The sequence below is a fragment of the Lagenorhynchus albirostris genome, chromosome 7 (genome assembly GCF_949774975.1).
Source record: "Lagenorhynchus albirostris chromosome 7, mLagAlb1.1, whole genome shotgun sequence".
In the NCBI taxonomy this organism is placed as follows: Eukaryota; Metazoa; Chordata; class Mammalia; order Artiodactyla; family Delphinidae; genus Lagenorhynchus; species Lagenorhynchus albirostris.
Window position 1 is genome coordinate 101,748,614 of NC_083101.1, and position 18,404 is coordinate 101,767,017.

The 18,404-nt window shown below is 44.4% G+C and overlaps 1 protein-coding gene across 1 annotated transcript; it reads left to right on the plus strand.

The window, feature by feature from the left end:
- Positions 1-760: 760 nt before the first annotated feature.
- On the plus strand, positions 761-5,306 carry NEFM (neurofilament medium chain). The gene is made up of 3 exons (XM_060153591.1): positions 761-1,840; positions 2,573-2,697; positions 3,920-5,306. The coding sequence occupies exons 1-3, from the start codon at positions 761-763 to the stop codon at positions 5,304-5,306; spliced, it is 2,592 nt and encodes an 863-aa protein (XP_060009574.1).
- The last annotated feature ends 13,098 nt before the right edge of the window (positions 5,307-18,404 follow it).

Below are 18,404 nucleotides of genomic sequence, written 5' to 3' on the forward strand. Positions count from 1 at the left end.
GGATGGGGGAGGGGCGGGAGGAAGGGGGAGGGGAGGAAGGAGAAAGAGAAAAGACAAGACTGGGAAGAAAAAGGTCCAGGAGGAAGGGGCTCAGAGTGAAGGGAGGAGTGAGTGGGACTAAAGAAGTTTTAAAGTGGGAAGGCGAAGAGATGCCAAACAGAGGGGGAAGTGATTAAGCACAGAAGATGGGTAAAGGAAAAAGTAATGGAGAAAGGGCAAAAGAAGAGAAAAACGTGAAGATAAGAGTGCAGAGGGCTTACAAACACACACACACACACACACACACACACACACACACACACACAAAACACAAAACAAAAGAACAAAGTGGCTAGGGGGTCGCTAGAAAAGCGGCCCGAACGGTGGGAGAGTGATTGAACAAAGAAAGGGCGTTGGGTGAATGCTCCCACTGGAGGTGTAAAATGCAATCCGAAGGTGAAGAGAAATGGAGAGAGGGGGCTTGGGAGGGGACAGGTGGTCTGGCACCGAAAGAAGAGCTGGGGGGCAGGGGTCGGGGCCAAGGTAGCAAAGTCCGGGGTCCGATGCGGCGCGGGCCCACGTGGAACGGGCGCTGAATCACTGCTGGGCTGTCTTCACCACCACCCCCCATCCCCACGGCCCGGTACCCGCAGTCCCCGCCTCCTCGGCCGCCGCCTCCACTGGGCGGGGCCCTGGCCCAGGACCAGCCGCCGCGGCTATAAAGGGGCTGCGGCGAGGGCAGCAGAACGCTGTGCCAGCCACACGCCCCGAAGCCTCCAAGATGAGCTACACGCTGGACTCGCTGGGCAACCCGTCCGCCTACCGGCGGGTAACCGACACCCGCTCGAGCTTCAGCCGTGTCGGCGGCTCCCCGTCCAGCGGCTTCCGCTCGCAGTCATGGTCCCGCGGCTCTCCCAGCACCGTGTCCTCCTCCTACAAGCGCAGCGCGCTGGCCCCGCGCCTCACCTACAGCTCGGCCATGCTCAGCTCCGCCGAGAGCAGCCTCGACTTCAGCCAGTCCTCGTCACTGCTTAACGGCGGCTCTGGGCCGGGCGGCGACTACAAGCTGTCCCGCTCCAATGAGAAGGAGCAGCTGCAGGGGCTGAACGACCGCTTCGCGGGCTACATCGAGAAAGTGCACTACCTGGAGCAGCAGAACAAGGAGATCGAGGCGGAGATCCAGGCGCTACGGCAGAAGCAGGCCTCGCACGCCCAGCTGGGCGACGCGTACGACCAGGAGATCCGCGAGCTGCGCGCCACCCTGGAGCTGGTGAACCACGAGAAGGCTCAAGTACAGCTGGACTCGGACCACCTGGAAGAGGACATCCACCGGCTCAAGGAGCGCTTCGAGGAGGAGGCACGGCTGCGCGACGACACCGAGGCGGCCATCCGCGCGCTGCGCAAAGACATCGAAGAGTCGTCGCTGGTCAAGGTGGAGCTGGACAAGAAGGTGCAGTCGCTGCAGGATGAGGTGGCCTTCCTGCGGAGCAATCACGAGGAGGAGGTGGCCGACCTGCTGGCCCAGATCCAGGCGTCACACATCACCGTGGAGCGCAAAGACTACCTGAAGACAGACATCTCGTCGGCGCTGAAGGAGATCCGCTCCCAGCTCGAATGCCACTCGGACCAGAACATGCACCAGGCCGAAGAATGGTTTAAGTGCCGCTACGCCAAGCTCACCGAGGCAGCCGAGCAGAACAAGGAGGCCATCCGTTCCGCCAAGGAAGAGATCGCCGAGTACCGGCGCCAACTGCAGTCCAAGAGCATCGAGCTCGAGTCGGTGCGCGGCACCAAGGAATCCCTGGAGCGGCAGCTCAGCGACATCGAGGAGCGGCACAGCCACGACCTTAGCAGCTACCAGGTAGGAACAGCGGCTGCGCAGCCAGCCTGCGCCAGCGCCAGCGCCGCGCGCCCCCGACACTCAGGCCCGCGCCCCGCCGCGTTCTCAGCCGCGCTCCCTAGCGGCCGCTGGCCGGCGCGCGCGCGCGCGCGACGCAGACCCAAATTGGAGGCTCAAAGCGTCCTCGCCCTCCCCATCCCCTCCACACGCCTCCCCCACGCACCATCCCCCGCTCGAAGACCCCTGACCGTTTTCAAAACGTGCTTTTTTTCCTTAGGAGTTCTAGTTTTGCAAGCTTGCGCGTTTAAAGTAGGAGGTATACATTCGGGTAGTTGGTAAAGCAGCAACTTTAGGATAGCTGTGCAGAAACTCATGTATTCTCAACTTTTCCAGACGTGATCGGAAGAACTCCCAAAACTGGCTTCAGCCCAAAGGGCTCAGATGGGAAGGGCCAGGTCAGCCGTGGGGTTTCCCCATGCATGTGTGTTTCCTGCTGAGACCTGTTCTAGATCCACTGGTCCTAGCGCGTGGTGTGCCCAGGAAATGTCTACTTGTCTTATTGATTCTGTTCGTTCGTTTGTTTGTGAACTCCTTAGATTTTTATTTTAAGGGGGGACGGGGTCTGGGAGCGGTACCCGAGGTTTGCAAAGCTGGAGGGAGTCGAGGGAGGGGAGGAAGAAGGAGGAGGTAGCAAGTGGTTCGCGAAAGAAGTGGCTGTTTGGAAGGATAAGTCTGTGGCTGTGTCTCTTTCAGGACACCATCCAGCAGTTGGAAAATGAGCTTCGGGGCACAAAGTGGGAAATGGCTCGTCATTTGAGAGAATACCAGGATCTCCTCAACGTCAAGATGGCTCTAGATATCGAGATCGCTGCATACAGGTACCGTGCTCGCGGCGGACGTGGCCGAAATGGTAGCCGCACTGTAGAGGCCGTTTAGGCAGGAACCTTCACCACTTAAGTTAAAGCAAGCAGGTTGCAGGAGTCTTAAATCAGTGCCTGGTTTTCTTCTCAATTAAAAAGTAATTAAAGAATTGCAACTTTTTATGCAGCTTTAAAAGAGTAAACAGTAGTTAAAATGTTTGAATAAAGTGTTTAGAGGAAGAGCGCCGATTAATTTCAGTGCTTATGCCTAAACTTTTTTATTTTAGTGAAACAATTGTTTTCAAATATTTGAAACAAAAAAGAATTTTAGTTTTTAATATTTCATCTAGTGCTTTCAGCTTTTCAACTGTGTAATGTCAAGGACGTCCCAGGACGTCCCATTTCTCGCTCAGTTACAGCTTACTATTGCCATCATCTGGCTGAGAATAAATATGATTGGTACAATATATATTTTTTTAATTTAGATTTATGTTTATAGATCTAGATATACATCCAGAGAAAGAGAAGCGATTATAAATATATTAACTGATGTCACCTTGCTGTTGACTAAGTTCATAGGTGAAAATCCTTGATGAAATAGTTTTTTCCGGGGGGGGGAGGGGTTGTTTTTATTTTTGTTTTTTTACCAGTAAGATCGTTCATATTACAAGAATAAATTGCACTCAGCTCAGAGCCATCTGTCTTTTCCGGAAAGCTGAATAGTTATATAAAATAGACACTTTATGATGAAAATCGCAGACCAGTTTCTAACTCGATATGCACCTATTAGTACCTAGCTGTGATAGATTAGCTTGAATTCTAATATATTCTAAATAGCTTTGTAAAATTTTTGAATGTTCGCTAAAAGACATTTCGTATACATCTTGAAAGTCCAAATGCTCAAGAACGTCACTTAAGGCCTTTTTGGCCTCTAGGGAGCTTTGCAGCATATTCACGTTGCACCGAATGGATTGCGGCAGAGCTGAGATTTGGTAGCTGGGTGTAGTGAGTGGACTGTTGGGCGTGGTTCATTACTGCATTGGGTGACTGGCGGATTGTCCCTGAGCATCTGTTTCTGTCATTGAATATGACACAATATACTAGTGAAAGGATAGCCAAGTGTTACTTCAAGTGATTCTATTTATCCAAAGGTACCTACCACGTTACACGTACGGGAATGAAGTTCAGAAGACCCGATGAGATTTTAATGACGTCTTGCCTTCTTTGATTCTCTCCTTAGGAAACTCCTGGAGGGTGAAGAGACCAGATTTAGCACATTTGCAGGAAGCATCACTGGGCCGCTGTATACACACCGACAGCCCTCCATCACAATATCCAGTAAGATTCAGAAAACCAAGGTAGAGGCTCCCAAGCTAAAGGTCCAACACAAATTTGTCGAGGAGATCATAGAGGAAACCAAGGTGGAAGATGAGAAATCAGAAATGGAAGAAGCCCTGACGGCCATTGCAGAGGAATTGACAGTTTCCATGAAAGAAGAGGTCAAGGAAGAAGAGGCGGAAGAAAAGAAAGAGGAAAAAGAAGCCGAAGAAGAAGTTGTAGCCGCCAAAAAGTCTCCAGTGAAAGCGACTGCACCTGAACTTAAAGGAGAGGAGGAAGAGGCCAAAGAGGAAGAGGAGGAAGAGGAAGGAGCTAAATCAGACCAAGCTGAGGAAGGAGGATCTGAGAAGGAAGTTTCTAGTGAAAAAGAGGAAGGTGAGCAGGAAGAGGAAGGAGAAACAGAGGCTGAAGGTGAAGGAGAGGAAGCCGCCGAAGCTAAGGAGGAAAAGAAAATGGAGGCCAAGGGTGAAGAAGTGGCTCCCAAGGAGGAGCTCGTGGCAGAAGCCAAGGTGGAGAAGCCGGAGCAAGCCAAGTCCCCGGTGCCAAAGTCACCAGTGGAAGAGGTGAAGCCCAAAGCAGAAGCTGCAGCCGAGAAAGGAGAACCGAAGGAGGAGGAAGGGAAAGTGGAGGAAGCAAAGAAGGAAGAAGCAAAGAAGGAAGAAGCAAAGGAAGCTCCCAAGGAAGAGAAGGCAGAGAAAAAGGAGGAGAAGCCAAAGGACGTGCCAGAGAAGAAGAAGGCTGAATCCCCAGTGAAGGAGGAAGTCGTGGAGGAGGTGGTCGCCAAATCAGTAAAGGTGAGCTTGGAGAAGGATGCCAAAGAGGAGGAAAAGCCACAGCAGCAGGAGAAGGAGAAAGAGAAGGAGAAGGAGAAGGAGAAAGCGGAAGAGGTGGGGAAGAAGGAGGAGGGAGCTTTGAAGGATTCCAGGAAGGAAGACATAGCCGTCAATGGGGAGGTGGAAGGAAAAGACGAGGTAGAGCCGGAAGCTAAGGAGAAGGGCAGTGGGGGAGAAGAGAAGAAAGGGGTTGTCACCAATGGGCTAGATGTGAGCCCAGCAGATGAAAAGAAGGGTGGTGATAGAGGTGAGGAGAAAGCGGCGGTGACCAAAATGGTAGAAAAAACCACCAGTGAGGGGGGAGATGGTGCTACCAAGTATATCACCAAATCTGTAACCGTCACTCAAAAGGTCGAAGAGCATGAAGAGACCTTTGAGGAGAAATTAGTGTCTACTAAAAAGGTAGAGAAGGTCACTTCACACGCCGTAGTAAAGGAAGTCACCCAGAGTGACTAATAGACGAGTCCATCGCAAAAGGTTAAGCCATATGACAATTTCAAAATGCATGTGATTGGCAGCTTCAAAGCAGAACGGGTTCTCCCATGGGGGCTCCAGACATTGTATTTTACTTTGTGCAATATGAGGGACCTGCATGCAAGCTCAGGGGGCTCCCTCCCCAGTGTTTGGGCGATTCGAATGCATGATACTGTATGTACCTGGGGAAGTGGCCAATTTCCTAAGCTGTTGGAAGGGGGGCGCTTGGGGGGATGTCTTGAGGTATATTATGCAAAGAACCAACTGAGCCAAAAATAATAAATGAAACACAGAACTCTCTTAGCCTTAAGAAAGCTATATATGAATAATTATGTTTACCTCACTGGTGCATTTAAAAAGGACTTTTGTTCATGGGAGAACCTTGTTGACATGCAGTTTGCAACTTTTCATTGATTGATGTTAAGCGTCACAGCAGTAGTTGCTCAATAAAGGTCATATTGGAAACATAGTCAGTTGCTTGGTGTCCTGTCATTTCAAAGTGAATTCTCCACCGCTTGACCCTTTCTTTCCCCAGAGCAGATTATTTGGGGGATTATAAGCAACTTGCATTTCTTATCACTATTTCCCTGAGAGCGGTTACTGGGAAAACATAATTGACAAAAACATTTTCAGGTGTCAAAATCTTTACTTAGCCCAACCTTCATCCCAAAATTTTTTAATTATATTTTTGAAATAAAAATAAAAGCATCTGGGCTTCCCTGGTGGCGCAGTGCTTGAGAGTCCGCCTGCCGATGCAGGGGACACGCGTTCGTGCCCCGGTCTGGGAAGATCCCACATGCCGCGGAGCGACTAGACCCGTGAGCCACGGCCGCTGAGCCTGCGCGTCCGGAGCCTGTGCTCCGCAACGGGAGAGGCCACAACAGTGAGAGGCCCGCGTACCGCAAAAAAAAAAAAAAAAAGGCATCTGATAAAAAGGTAACATGGCGTGGGGGCTGGCATGGAAGTCTTCAACCTCCAGGTGTTTAGATCCCAAACTGGAACTCAGAGAACCTCAAGGTGAGAGGGGGCAATAAAGGAGCCTTAACTTGCTCCTATGGGGTTGGGACACAAAGGACCTCATGGCATTTATATCAATGTGTCCAGAAGAAGCAGGACTGGAACCTCTAACAGTCTTAACAAGAAACCTCCAGCCTCAGATGCATGGTTCTGGTACACACACACACACACACACACACGCACGCACGCACGCACGCACGCACACACACACACCCACACACACACACACACACACACACACACACACCACACACGCACACAGGCTTATCTGCCGCCCTGAGTCTTGATTTGGTCGATGGAGGTTTAGACTTTCAGTGTTTTACTAATTGGGGGAAATAATGTTAAAAATAAACAAAATATTCTACTTACAAAAAGAAAAACAGGATTCCGTGATATAAGCAGTAAGTGTTTTTAGATTTTTTTTTAAAGGCCTGGGAAAAAATTTTTTAATATTTTAAAGTTTTTAAATTTTTTTTTAATTTAAAATTAAAAAAACATTTTTAAAGGCCTGATCTTGACCAAGGAAATAACACAATGCCCTTTTCAAAATGTATCTGTTCTAAACCTTTAAAACCACTAAGAGTATATTTGTTCCAAGTCTGTATTTCTTTTATCAATAAGGATCATCCCAATAGTACAATCTTGGATGCTCTTTTTAATGAATTTTCAAGATATTCCAATTTTAATCCCTAAACATGCCCAGGAAGTTTGTTGCTAACGTCAATAATTGTAATGATGTTTCCTTATCATTAGCCCTTTGGCAATCCTCACAGTTTTTGCTAGATCTGCATATCATTTGTACAAACTCTTGGTTACATTTTTTTCTTTAAAACAACCATGTTTTATGTTAATACCATGATTTTTCTAAAGCAATAATATCCATAACATCCAAAGCGAAACAAAAATTTTAAATAGAATCAGCAAAAACTTACTCTAGTTATGTAGGATTTAAAAATCTGAAAAGAGCATATTGGAAAGATACAGCCTAAATTCTAGGATGGAGGGGTCAGCCAAAGAGGCACTGGTGGGAGAGACAGTCCCAGGAACAAAGAAAACAGAAATCCTCGTGCAGTCACAGGGCTGACTGAATTTGAAACTTGGTATCACTTCATTGACCGTTCAGAAAAAGAGCATACGTTTGCCTCACTCTCTAGCCCTCAGAGGAAGAAGCACTTTGATTGACAGTCCCACCAAGACTGATACCACTGATACAGCAGCATTTCCCCAAAGAAAAGTCTGGGAGCTATTGCCTGAGGTAGGAATAGAGGCTGGATTTATAGGATAGGCTACTTGACTTTTAAAATACCTACTAAATATATAGCCATTACTATAAAAATACTCACCTGTCTACACCTAAAACTCATTATCAGTGCTGGCTCCTGAGTGTAGAAACCCCTTTTTGTAACATACAGTGTCTAAACATGACAGGATCAATCAGCAACCACCCCGACCCCCAAAGGCCAGCACTAGAGACTTATCCCTTCAGCTCCTAATTTTATTTTCAATCATCTCATTTTCTTTCCTGGGAAGGAAAGAATTTAGTAATATTTCTAAATACTCCAAAAGACAGACCATTGTTTTGCCCTCTGTAAAATAGAGCAGCATGCCTTTGATAAGCCAAGCAGACATTTCTAAATATCAAATTGCTTGATCGGTTCATAAACTTAAGAACTATTTACTGTGAACTATGGCTTGGGTATACAAGGATCTTCTCTTCCAGAATTCACTGATTCTATTGTCAATGCCAATCATTGCACTACTATTTAAAGAGAGAGCAATTTGCAGTTCATGTTTCCAAATACGTTGACAGGGAGAGACTAGGTACAAACCTCCAAGTGTTTAGGAAATCAGAATATCTTTTCTCTGCCTACAGTCAGCCCCTGGCTGCTGTGCCGTTAAGCCATTGAAAAATAGTATTTCTACTTTTCCAGTAAATTGTCTTAAAGATACTATTTTGTTTCAAATCTTGTAAGAAGTACTAAAGCTAATTAGTTCTCACTCTTCGAACATAAGGAAACTGAGTCATAGAATTTTTTTTTAACTTTCTCTAGGTCACACAGCTAGTAGATAAAACCCACATAGTCCAGATCCAGAGCATATATTCTTAACCCCCTGCACTACATGGCCCCTCAAATCCATCCATCATTGGCCACCTCAATTTATAAAGAGGTTCTGCTGCATTCACTTTTTTTCTTTCCAGATTGAAAGAAAGAAAATAGATCTATGCCCTGCATCTTTCATTTAATATGCTTACAAATCTCCTCGCACACACACACAAAATGATGCAATGGCAGTTTGCATCATGAGAAGAATAAAACATCCAGATATAACATAAGTGGTGGTTCCTTCTACCACGACAGCTTGCAGTGTACAAAAATGTGGCAACCACTTTCCCGTGGTAACTTTAATATTCAATGGAAAAGGAAAGTGTTATTTCTAGCACCGCCTTCTATTGCCAGTCAGTGCAGAGACAGTATTCAAACATTGGGATATTCATTTCCACAACAAATAGGTTGGTCGTTCCAGTTTGGAGCAAGTTATTTTTTCTTGGTGGTTTATGTAATTTGTCCAAAGGAAAAGAAGAGCTATTTTTAAGTGAATTATTTTACCGAGTCTACACAACATTCATCTACCTCCAGGGCTCCTCTGCCCTTAGAAGTGTAAAGCTTTGGCAAAAGCACTGAATCTGAGTTCAAATCCCAGGTCTATAGACAGTAAAATTGTGTTGTTGGCTCATTATAGGTAGCTTCTGCTACAGACTGAAGTTTGTGTCCCTTAACTCTGTATGTTAAATCTTAATGCCCAATGTGATGTTATTTGGATGTGGGGCCTTTATGAGATGATTAGATCATGAGAGTGGGGACCTCATGAATGAGATTAGTGCCCTTGTAAAAGAGACCCCAGAGAGCTCTCTTGCCCCTTCCACCACATGGGAACATTGAGAAGATAGCCATCTGTGAACCAGGATGTGGGCTTTTACCAGACACAGAATCAGGGTACATTGATCTTGGACTTCCCAGCCTCCAGAGCTGTGAGAAATAAATTTCTGTTGTTTGTAAGCCACCCAGTCTATGACATTTTGTTACAGCAGCCCAAATTGACTAAGACAGCTTCCACTTCCTTATCTATAAAATACGGGGGCTGCTAAGGTCATTAAATGAGATAACATCTGTGGAAAGTGCCTAGCACTGTAACATGTATGTAGTAGCTGATCAAAATCATTTGTTGAATGAATTGAAAAGGGTACAGAATTTACTTAATTTGAAGATATTAGTTAGAACATTAGTTTCCTTATACATTATTTCAATACAGAATGCATTGCAATGAGTTTACAAAAATAAGTATACAATATAAATAGATATGTATATATATCTATAATATGTGTATACATTGTACCATACTCTGTAATATAGTCATTGTTCATATAGAGAACTTGGGTGGAAAATAATTGCATTTTGCACTGCAATAAGCTATTGAAATTACTTAGACATCCAATAATCCACCTACATAATCATGGGGCTTAAAATTTTCTTAATGCAAATTATTTAAAACAATATTGAGAATAAGAGAGAGAAGCAGTTTTGCACTAGGCCTAGGAAGACAACTTCCTTTTCTTTCTTCTTTTTTTTTTCTTGGCTGCACATCATGTGGGATCTTAGTTCCCCAACCGGGGATCGAACCCACACCCCCTGCACTGGAATTGTGGAGACTTAACCACTGGACCACCAGGGAAGTCCCTAGGAAGACAACTTTAAATCCCCAAATCCATATTGATTGTGCTCAACACCATCGTGCAAGGCTCTCAGAGTTGTCTTCAATTTCTTATCTAAGGTAGTTTGAACACCATCACATCATACCTTCAATAAGTTATTGAGGACTTCCCTGGTGGCACAGTGGTTAAGAATCCGCCTGCCAATGCAGGGGACACAGGTTTGAGCCCTGGTCCAGGAAGATCCCACATGCCGCGGAGCAACTAAGCCCGTGTGCCACAAGTAATGAGCCCTCATGCCACAACTACTGAAGCCCGCGCCCCTAGAGCCCATGCTCTGCAACAAGAAAAGCCACCGCAGTGAGAAGCCCGCGCACCGCAACAAAGAGTAGCCCCCGCTCGCCGCAACTAGAGAAAGCCTGCGTGCAGCAACGAAGACCCAACACAGCCAAAAATAAATAAATAAATTTATTTTTTTAAAAAAAGTTACTGAGTCATTTCTGTATGTCTAGTTAGCTTTCTTGTCTTAGGAGAAAGCACAGTTTTCAAAAATTAACAGGTGACTTGATCAAAAGCCCTTTCTGGGGGGCTTAAGGGTAGGGTTCTAAAGACCTGAATAGGAAGTTAGACAACTTACACAGGTCTCCATGCCTATAGCCTGGTTTGGGGGTGTGTTGTGGGGAGATCAGGGCGGGGGGGTGAGTGGACGAGAGCACAGAATCAGGGTCCAAGAACTTGAGCGACAATATTATCTCCAGAAGGCAGACACAGGAGATTCCTGATTCTAAATTAAAATCATAGGATCACAAGTCAAAGGCCAAATGCAAATATCCTAGGTGCTATCTTTTGGCATTCTCACATTCATAAGAGAGCAGGCCATGACAGCTAAAAGAAATGAAATTAGCCTCTTAGTCTAGTTGTTTCTCATCTCATAAAGGAATTTTGGTGGGAAGAGTGAAATACCAGTTCACATTAGGGCGTCTAAATGTTCGTTGTTTTTTTTTTTTTTTTTTTGGCCACGCAACTTGTGGGATCTTAGTTCCCCCGACCAGGACTGAACCCAGGCCACAGCAGTGAAAGTTCCAGAGTCCTCACCAATGGACCACCAGGGAACTCCCTGAATATTCCTAATTTTAATTATTTATAATCACGGCCAGGAAACCACAGATAGGTTGGAAACAGAGTAGTATACCAGGAAGAGGTTTCTTTGCCCTTAGACTTGGGAAGCTTGGACCTCAGTGTAAGTCACAATACCCCATACACCTCCCATTTTAACATGGAAAACTCGAGAATGGTTTGAATCCTAAGACAATGCTTTTAAATATTTCTCAATTTAGACATCCAAAATTTACCTGTAACCAGAAAGAATATTTCAGCTAAATGAAACTTTGCACTTGAAATATCATGTGCTAATAATTAGAAGAATAAAAACTTACAAGTTAGTAAGTTACATCCACGTAAATATGTGAATATTCAAAAGAAAAAGAGGCAGCAGCCCTTCCTTTTCTTCAGATTTCATTCTGATCAAGGCTGCCTAGCTGTTTCCGGACTGGCTTTCTGAATGGCCTAAATAAAACTACAAATGTAAGATGGTATAACAACGTCTGGCAAATATTAGGTGCCTGGTGAATGATGAGTTCTCCTTGCCATTATTATTAAATAATAATTATAAATAAATATCTTAAAATGTATTAATTTAAATGCAGTGTATATCAAATGATCGTGTCTATAAGAGATACACACAAAATTCAATCTATAGCAAAACTTCAAGAAGTACAAGTGTTAGATACACTTAAACTTTACTTAATATTTGTTACTTAGAATCATAGAATCTTGAAGGTTGCATTAGCTTCTGAGATTGAACTCCCCTTTTCCATGCCTGAAAAGTAGTTGCCTATCCTAGAACTGAACATCTACAGTGACAGGAAAGTTACTTTGTTTTGACGCATCTATCAGGAAACTTTGACTGTTGGCAAAGCCTTCTTTTCACTGTTTCAATATCTGACCCCCTACAATTTTACCCACCGGTGCAAATTCTGAGAAGTTTTAGGAATCACTATTCCTTTTTCCCCAGCACAGACATTTAGAGAGGTGAAGGCCCATGTCCGAATCCAAATAGTTCATCACAGTAATAACAATTGTTGAGTTTATTACATATCAGGCCCTTTGCCGATAATAAATCACTGAATCCTTATAACAAACATATCTGCAGGAATTATTTTTATTGCCATTTCTTGCAGAGGTTTGGGCATAAAGATGAGAATTCAGGCCTTTCTCTTATCAGACCCACATTGTTTCCACTTCATACTTTTATAGAAAAGATAGCAAATACTATATATTCTGTATTTACTTATCCCTGGAATAAGCCTTCTACCTACGAGGACTCGCCTGCCCAAAGCAGTCCCTGTTATCGATTGTTTAGCTTATGGGGAAATTAACTTACCTCTGGGAGTGTTACCTGAAAACTCACTGGTAAGTGGTAGGAACATCACATTTGTCATCACTTCCCTTGGGTTATAATCTGGGTTCCATTAGTCTGTGCCTGATTACATAACTTTATTTTGTGGAATCATATTCACTAAATAAAATATGTTAATATTTTATTGATGCGTGAGGCACTTCATCTATTTTTCCATTTCTCAGACTTTTAAGGAGGCAATGAACAAACAAAATGAATGTTTCTTCTATGAGTTAGTCACCTACAGCATAGAACTGGCTCTGCAGGGTACAGCAACGTGTATCTGCCTATCATCTTTGACCAACAATTTGTTCCTCAGGGATAGCAACAAGGAAAATATTTCAACTGGATTAAAGTGATTAAATACCAAGTGAAATTATCCCTATGCATCATCAGTTAGTTTTGTACATTTTAAATAAAGCATGCCTTGAACATAACATGTCAGAAATTTGGACACATTTGGACATATCACTTCCACATCCCACCCAATATAATGTTACTATCATAGCTTGAGATGAAATTTCCTTTGCTGGGCATTATTGCCCAGCTTAATAATCACCATGCCCCTGTGAAAGCAGTTAACCATGTCCACCCACTGAGTTCGTTCCCTTGGCCTGTTAGAATGAACATGAACACTAGAAGCAAATCCTGTGTCCATGACATTTGGAGAGCTGATGCCCATCTTTATTCTTTATCAGCCGCCCATGAAAGAGCCACCAGTGTTTCTAAAGTTGTCACTTTCTCATTAGCAGTTAGCAAGCTGCTTCGGCTCATGTTCTTAGTGAGAGATTTGTTTACAGTTCTCAGGAAGAAACGTGGCTCTTCATATCCTCATGAAGAGAGGCAACATACAAGGCCCATGGAGAAAAAGCGAAAGAGCTTCCAAAGTATCTATCTTCTCCTCCAATGTAGTAGAAAAAAGTAAACTCTTAATAGGAAAAGGAGGAAGACTTGTCAAAAATGAGAATAGTTGATAACATTAAAAACTTGTACCTTGCCCACATTAATGTTCAAAATACCATGTGTTATCAGAAAAGGAAAAAGATACATAATTCAATGCCAAGGTAACACGCCATCCGGTGCCGGACTTGGCATGCCGTTGTGCGGTACATTTCACGAGTCGGAGAGGAATACATCCCACTGGCACCGTATCCTGCCCCTTTTGCTGCCACTTTAGAGCAGGACCAGTAACTGGAGGCCTCCTCCTCCAAACATCCCGCCCCACAACCTCCACTTGTAATTATAAAGGCAGTGTCTGAAAAGTCACATTTAGGCTCCAAAAACTTGAAGCTTTTTCCCATTTCCATTGTTTTTGGAGACGCTGGCTCACAGAACCTTGGCTTCATGTTATTTATTTGGCTTTCCCCCCAGATCTCTGCAGACAACCAAAACAATACGTGAAGTACAACACAACTTTTGAGAACACAGTTTTTGGTGTCTGTTCGGACCTTAGCTGGAATCTCAGTTCTGAACTTGTAGCTGAGTGAGTCAGGGGCCGGTCAGGAGAGCAAAAGCACAAAAATATACTAAGGGTTTCAAACAGAATGGAATTTAATGCAGGAAATGGTACCACAAAGCGAAAGAAAAGTTGACGAGACAAAATGTGATACATTAGTCAGCTTGTTTATTACATATAACAAAATAGCATAGACTGGCAGCTTCAGAAACAAATTTATTTCCTCACAATTCTAGAGGCTAGAAATCCAAGATCAGGATGCCAGCATGCTCAGGTTCTGGTACGAGCTCCCTTGCTGGCTTCCTTACAGACAGACACTTTCTCACTGTGTCCTTACATGGCAGGGAGAGAGAGCTAGCTCTTCCCAGTCGCTTCTTTTTTTTTTTCTAACATCTTTATTGGGGTATAATTGCTTTACAGTGGTGTGTTAGTTTCTGCTTTATAACAAAGTGAATCAGCTATACATACACATATGTTCCCATATCTCTCCCTCTTGCGTCTCCCTTCCTCCCACCCTCCCTATCCCACCCATCTAGGTGGTCACAAAGCACCGAGCTGATCTCCCTGTGCTATGCGGCTGCTTCCCACTAGCTGTCTATTTTACGTTTGGTAGTGTATATATGTCCATGCCACTCTCTCACTTCGTCCCAGCTTACCCTTTCCCCTCCCCGTGTCCTCAAGTCCATTCTCTACGTCTGTGTCTTTATTCCTGTCCTGTCCCTAGGTTCTTCAGAACCATTTATTTTTGATTCCATATATATGTGTTATAAGGACTCTAATTCTACCAGATCAGGGCCCCACTCTTACAGCCTTAATTACTTACATAAACCCCTCTCTCCAAATGCAATCACATTGAGGGGTTAGGGCTTCAACATAAGAATTTGGAGGTGACACAGTTTGGTCCACAGTGGAGACACCGAGGCAACCCAGAAATTAGCAACAGAAAGAAGCCATTATCACGTCTGGGATTGGAGAGACACCAGAAGCAAACATTGTTACAGGAGCCCAGAAAAAAGGGCCATCCAGTAGGAGCTAGAACCATGGCAGCAGAGGCAGCCTGGTAAGAACTGAGACCCTGGAGGGAGGAGCAGTCCAAGGAAGATAGATTCAAGAAGGAGATGCAGCCACCTGCAGGGCCAGGATGGCAGGGAGAACTTCTCTGATTCTCCCCTCCCCTCATGCTCCACTTTTTCACTAGTACCTCCTACTGGCCAATGCTACCTGGAATCTAGTCATCAAGGGAGCCTGGGACATGTACTTTCTTGCCATACAGAATAGAGGGGACATATATGGAGCTGAGAACAAACTGACGCAGGAATGGCACACTCACTGTGTGACCTTGGACAACTCACTTTTCTGAACATCAGTTTTCTCATCTGTAAAATGGGGCCAATAATAAGACAGTTATTTTGAGGATTGAGGAATATCATTCTTGCGAAGTATTTAGGACAGTATAAATTCTCCATGATAAGAGCTCAATAAATGCTGCTTATCATTAGTCAGGGGACGTTTATTTTAGCTCTTGTGTTAACAATGACTCTGACCAATCAGGAAGCTATGGTCAGTAGAACAGGATCAATAAACCAGAAAGATCCAAAAGTCGGTTTGAACCAAGCCATTTGTAAAGCAAAACTTCTAGGAAGGTGAAAACATCTGCAAAGTGTCTGTCCCAGCTTCCCTTCTGCATACTACTTCTTTTCTCCTTCTTATACACGTCCATTTGATGCCCCTGTCTTCCTCTTCCCTTCTTGTCCAAAGGCTGCATGTTGTGAACACGTGTGCCTGTGTGTGACTGTCAAGATCATTCGTTGCTGGATCAATGGATCTTTCATCTATTCAGATTTTCCCCCACTTCCAGTCTCAGAGGAAGAGAATGCATAGGCTCTCCATGTAGATAATCTTCTTTATGAAATGGCTACCCTAACTCAGGAATGAGGGATTAGCAGGTGTCCTTTGCTGATGAAGGACAAATAATGGACATTGGAACTACTCAGCATATGCCCTGTCAGCAGGCACTGCTGGTCAAGGGGAAGGTCATGTCATTCTGCCAAGGTCACATCCCTCCCTACAAGGAAGAGACAGTGCAGCAAAGAGGGCAAATGTAACGCACCTCAAGTAGTTTGTGTCTCACTCTCTGGACAATTCTCAGACCAAAAGAGGCTCAAGGCAGAATGCCACCAGCCAAGCAGAGGCTCCCAGGGTAGGCACAGGCTATTCCCCACATGAATCAAGATGAGGGCATCTGATCAGCTTTGGAACTAGAACAATGGTAGGAACTGGAGGCAAAGGCAGTAAGTAATCAGGACACAGCAGGATCGTCGGCACAGAAGGTCCCTAGTTAACAGATTTAAAATTCAGTTTTTTACCTACTTGAAAGTGACGCTTGAGCAGGAATCCTTTCAGGACTTCCACTCCAGGAAAACCAGAATCTTGTTGACACCAATAGTGTTTTCTTACTCCAGGCCTTCCTTCTTCACATGAGCACATGTAGTGTGGTCACCCAAGAGGCAAATGAGGCCTGAGCATTTCTGCCCCCCAAAAAACACAGAAGGTCAGAAGGTATTCTGGGGAAGAGCCACACCAAAGATAGCTGTTCACGTGCATCCCTACAGCAAGGCCAATGATTAAATCACCTAAAATGCATACATTTCTCTACAGTTTAGAAAGCAGTTTCAGATACATCACCCTGCTTAAGCCTCACAAAATGTAGAACAGATGTTATGATTTCTCTGCAATTCACAGAAAACAGAAGCTCAGAGAAGTGATTTATCTCCATGAGAGAGAAGCCATGCAGGACATTTTTAAATGAAAGGATATTTTAATTTTTAAATTCTAAGTGTAACAAATAGTCCTTGTAGAATAGTCACCCGTCTTCCTGCCATCTTAGATAACTGTTTTATTTCAATGTATTTCTAACTTTTTCTATGCGCAAATTTGATATGGCTGTGATCGTTCTGAAAATACCATTCAGCAACCCACATTTTCAGTAACAATATGTTATAAATGTTTGCCCATTTTAAGTTCATCATCATGACAAGGTATTTCATGGACCCCTGGTATTCATCATATCCCCCCATCCTTCTGCAAACGCCTCCCCCCATCTATGGCCACTGTAACCCACTTATTCCAGTTAATTCAATAGTCTCAAAACCATAACACTACAGCCCCAAAATATTCAGATTACGAAAATAAACATGTTCGGTTGACAATAATAATCTTTACTATGATACTTATTGTTACACTTGACCCTTTCTTGAAGATCAAGCCACCAGTGTACAATCAACAGATGTTTACTGAGCGTCCAGTATATGCAGGAGACATATCAGCTCTAGAAGTGAATGAGTTGATATTCGATTCATCCCACTTAACTATGAGTCAGTGTAAAGCAATCTGGGGTGAGATTGTTTTCCGTTTACAAATTGGCATTCGGCAAAATAAATATAAGCAGCAAAGGTCGTCATGTAGGCAAGATGGGTTTGAGAAAAAAAATTCAGGGGCTTCCCTGGTGGCGCAGTGGTTGAGAGCCCGCCTGCCGATGTAGGGGACACGGGTTCGTGCCCCGGTCCGGGAAGATCCCACATGCCACGGAGCAGCTGGGCCCGTGAGCCATGGCCGCTGAGCCTGCGCGTCCGGAACCTGTGCTCCGCAACGGGAGAGGCCACAACAGTGAGAGGCCCGCGTACCGCAAAAATAAGAAATAAAATAAATAATCTAGGCAAGAGATTTTGGTACCTAGAATCCAAAAGTAGCATGGTGATGGTGAGAAGTGTCAGGCCACTGACCATATTTTGAAGGTAAATTCCATGTGATTCGCTGATGGAGAATTAGAGAGAGTAGGAGAAAAGAGAAATCAAAGACGATGCCAGGGTGTTTGGCCTGGGAAATGCGAAGGCTGGAGTTTCCATCTATTGATGTGGGAATGACTGGGGAAGACTTTAGAAAAGCGCAGGGGGGTTAAGGAAGAGGACGGGAAATGGGACATTGTTTGTGTCATGGGAAGTTGGCTGCTGTGAGGCATTAAAATGCAGATGGCAGCTCATGGGAAACCAATTGCTATAAACCCTGTGCTCTTACTTTACCTGTAAAATGTGTGCAATACACGTCGTCCCAGCTCTCAGTGTTAGGAGAAAAGGTGTGAGTGCTTTCGAAAGTAAAACACATGATCAAACCAAAACTTGATACTGATGCTAATTTTTTATAATCATTGAAATGAAAATCTCAACAGTGAAGAATGAAAGGAATGCACAGAAGGGGAATTCGTCCCCATATGGGTAGTAGGATGAGAACAGAGGAGAAAACAAGACTGACTGCGGGTAGATGTAAAATGAATGTGTTGGCTTTAACGGTGTGATGTGGCCTTGGAGACGATGACATGCTTGGGCTGCGTGCAATCTCCAAGTGATTAGTTAAGTCTTTCAAAGCCATTTTGTTATTCTGATG

What these genes read in the sequence shown, in the direction of transcription:
- NEFM (XM_060153591.1), top strand. Translation starts at nt 761, where the DNA reads ATGAGCTACACGCTGGACTCGCTGGGCAACCCGTCCGCCTACCGGCGG. An exon ending in ACGACCTTAGCAGCTACCAG is followed by an intron (nt 1,841 to 2,572) that starts GTAGGAACAGCG and finishes TGTCTCTTTCAG; the next exon opens with GACACCATCCAGCAGTTGGA. An exon ending in ATCGAGATCGCTGCATACAG is followed by an intron (nt 2,698 to 3,919) that starts GTACCGTGCTCG and finishes TTCTCTCCTTAG; the next exon opens with GAAACTCCTGGAGGGTGAAG.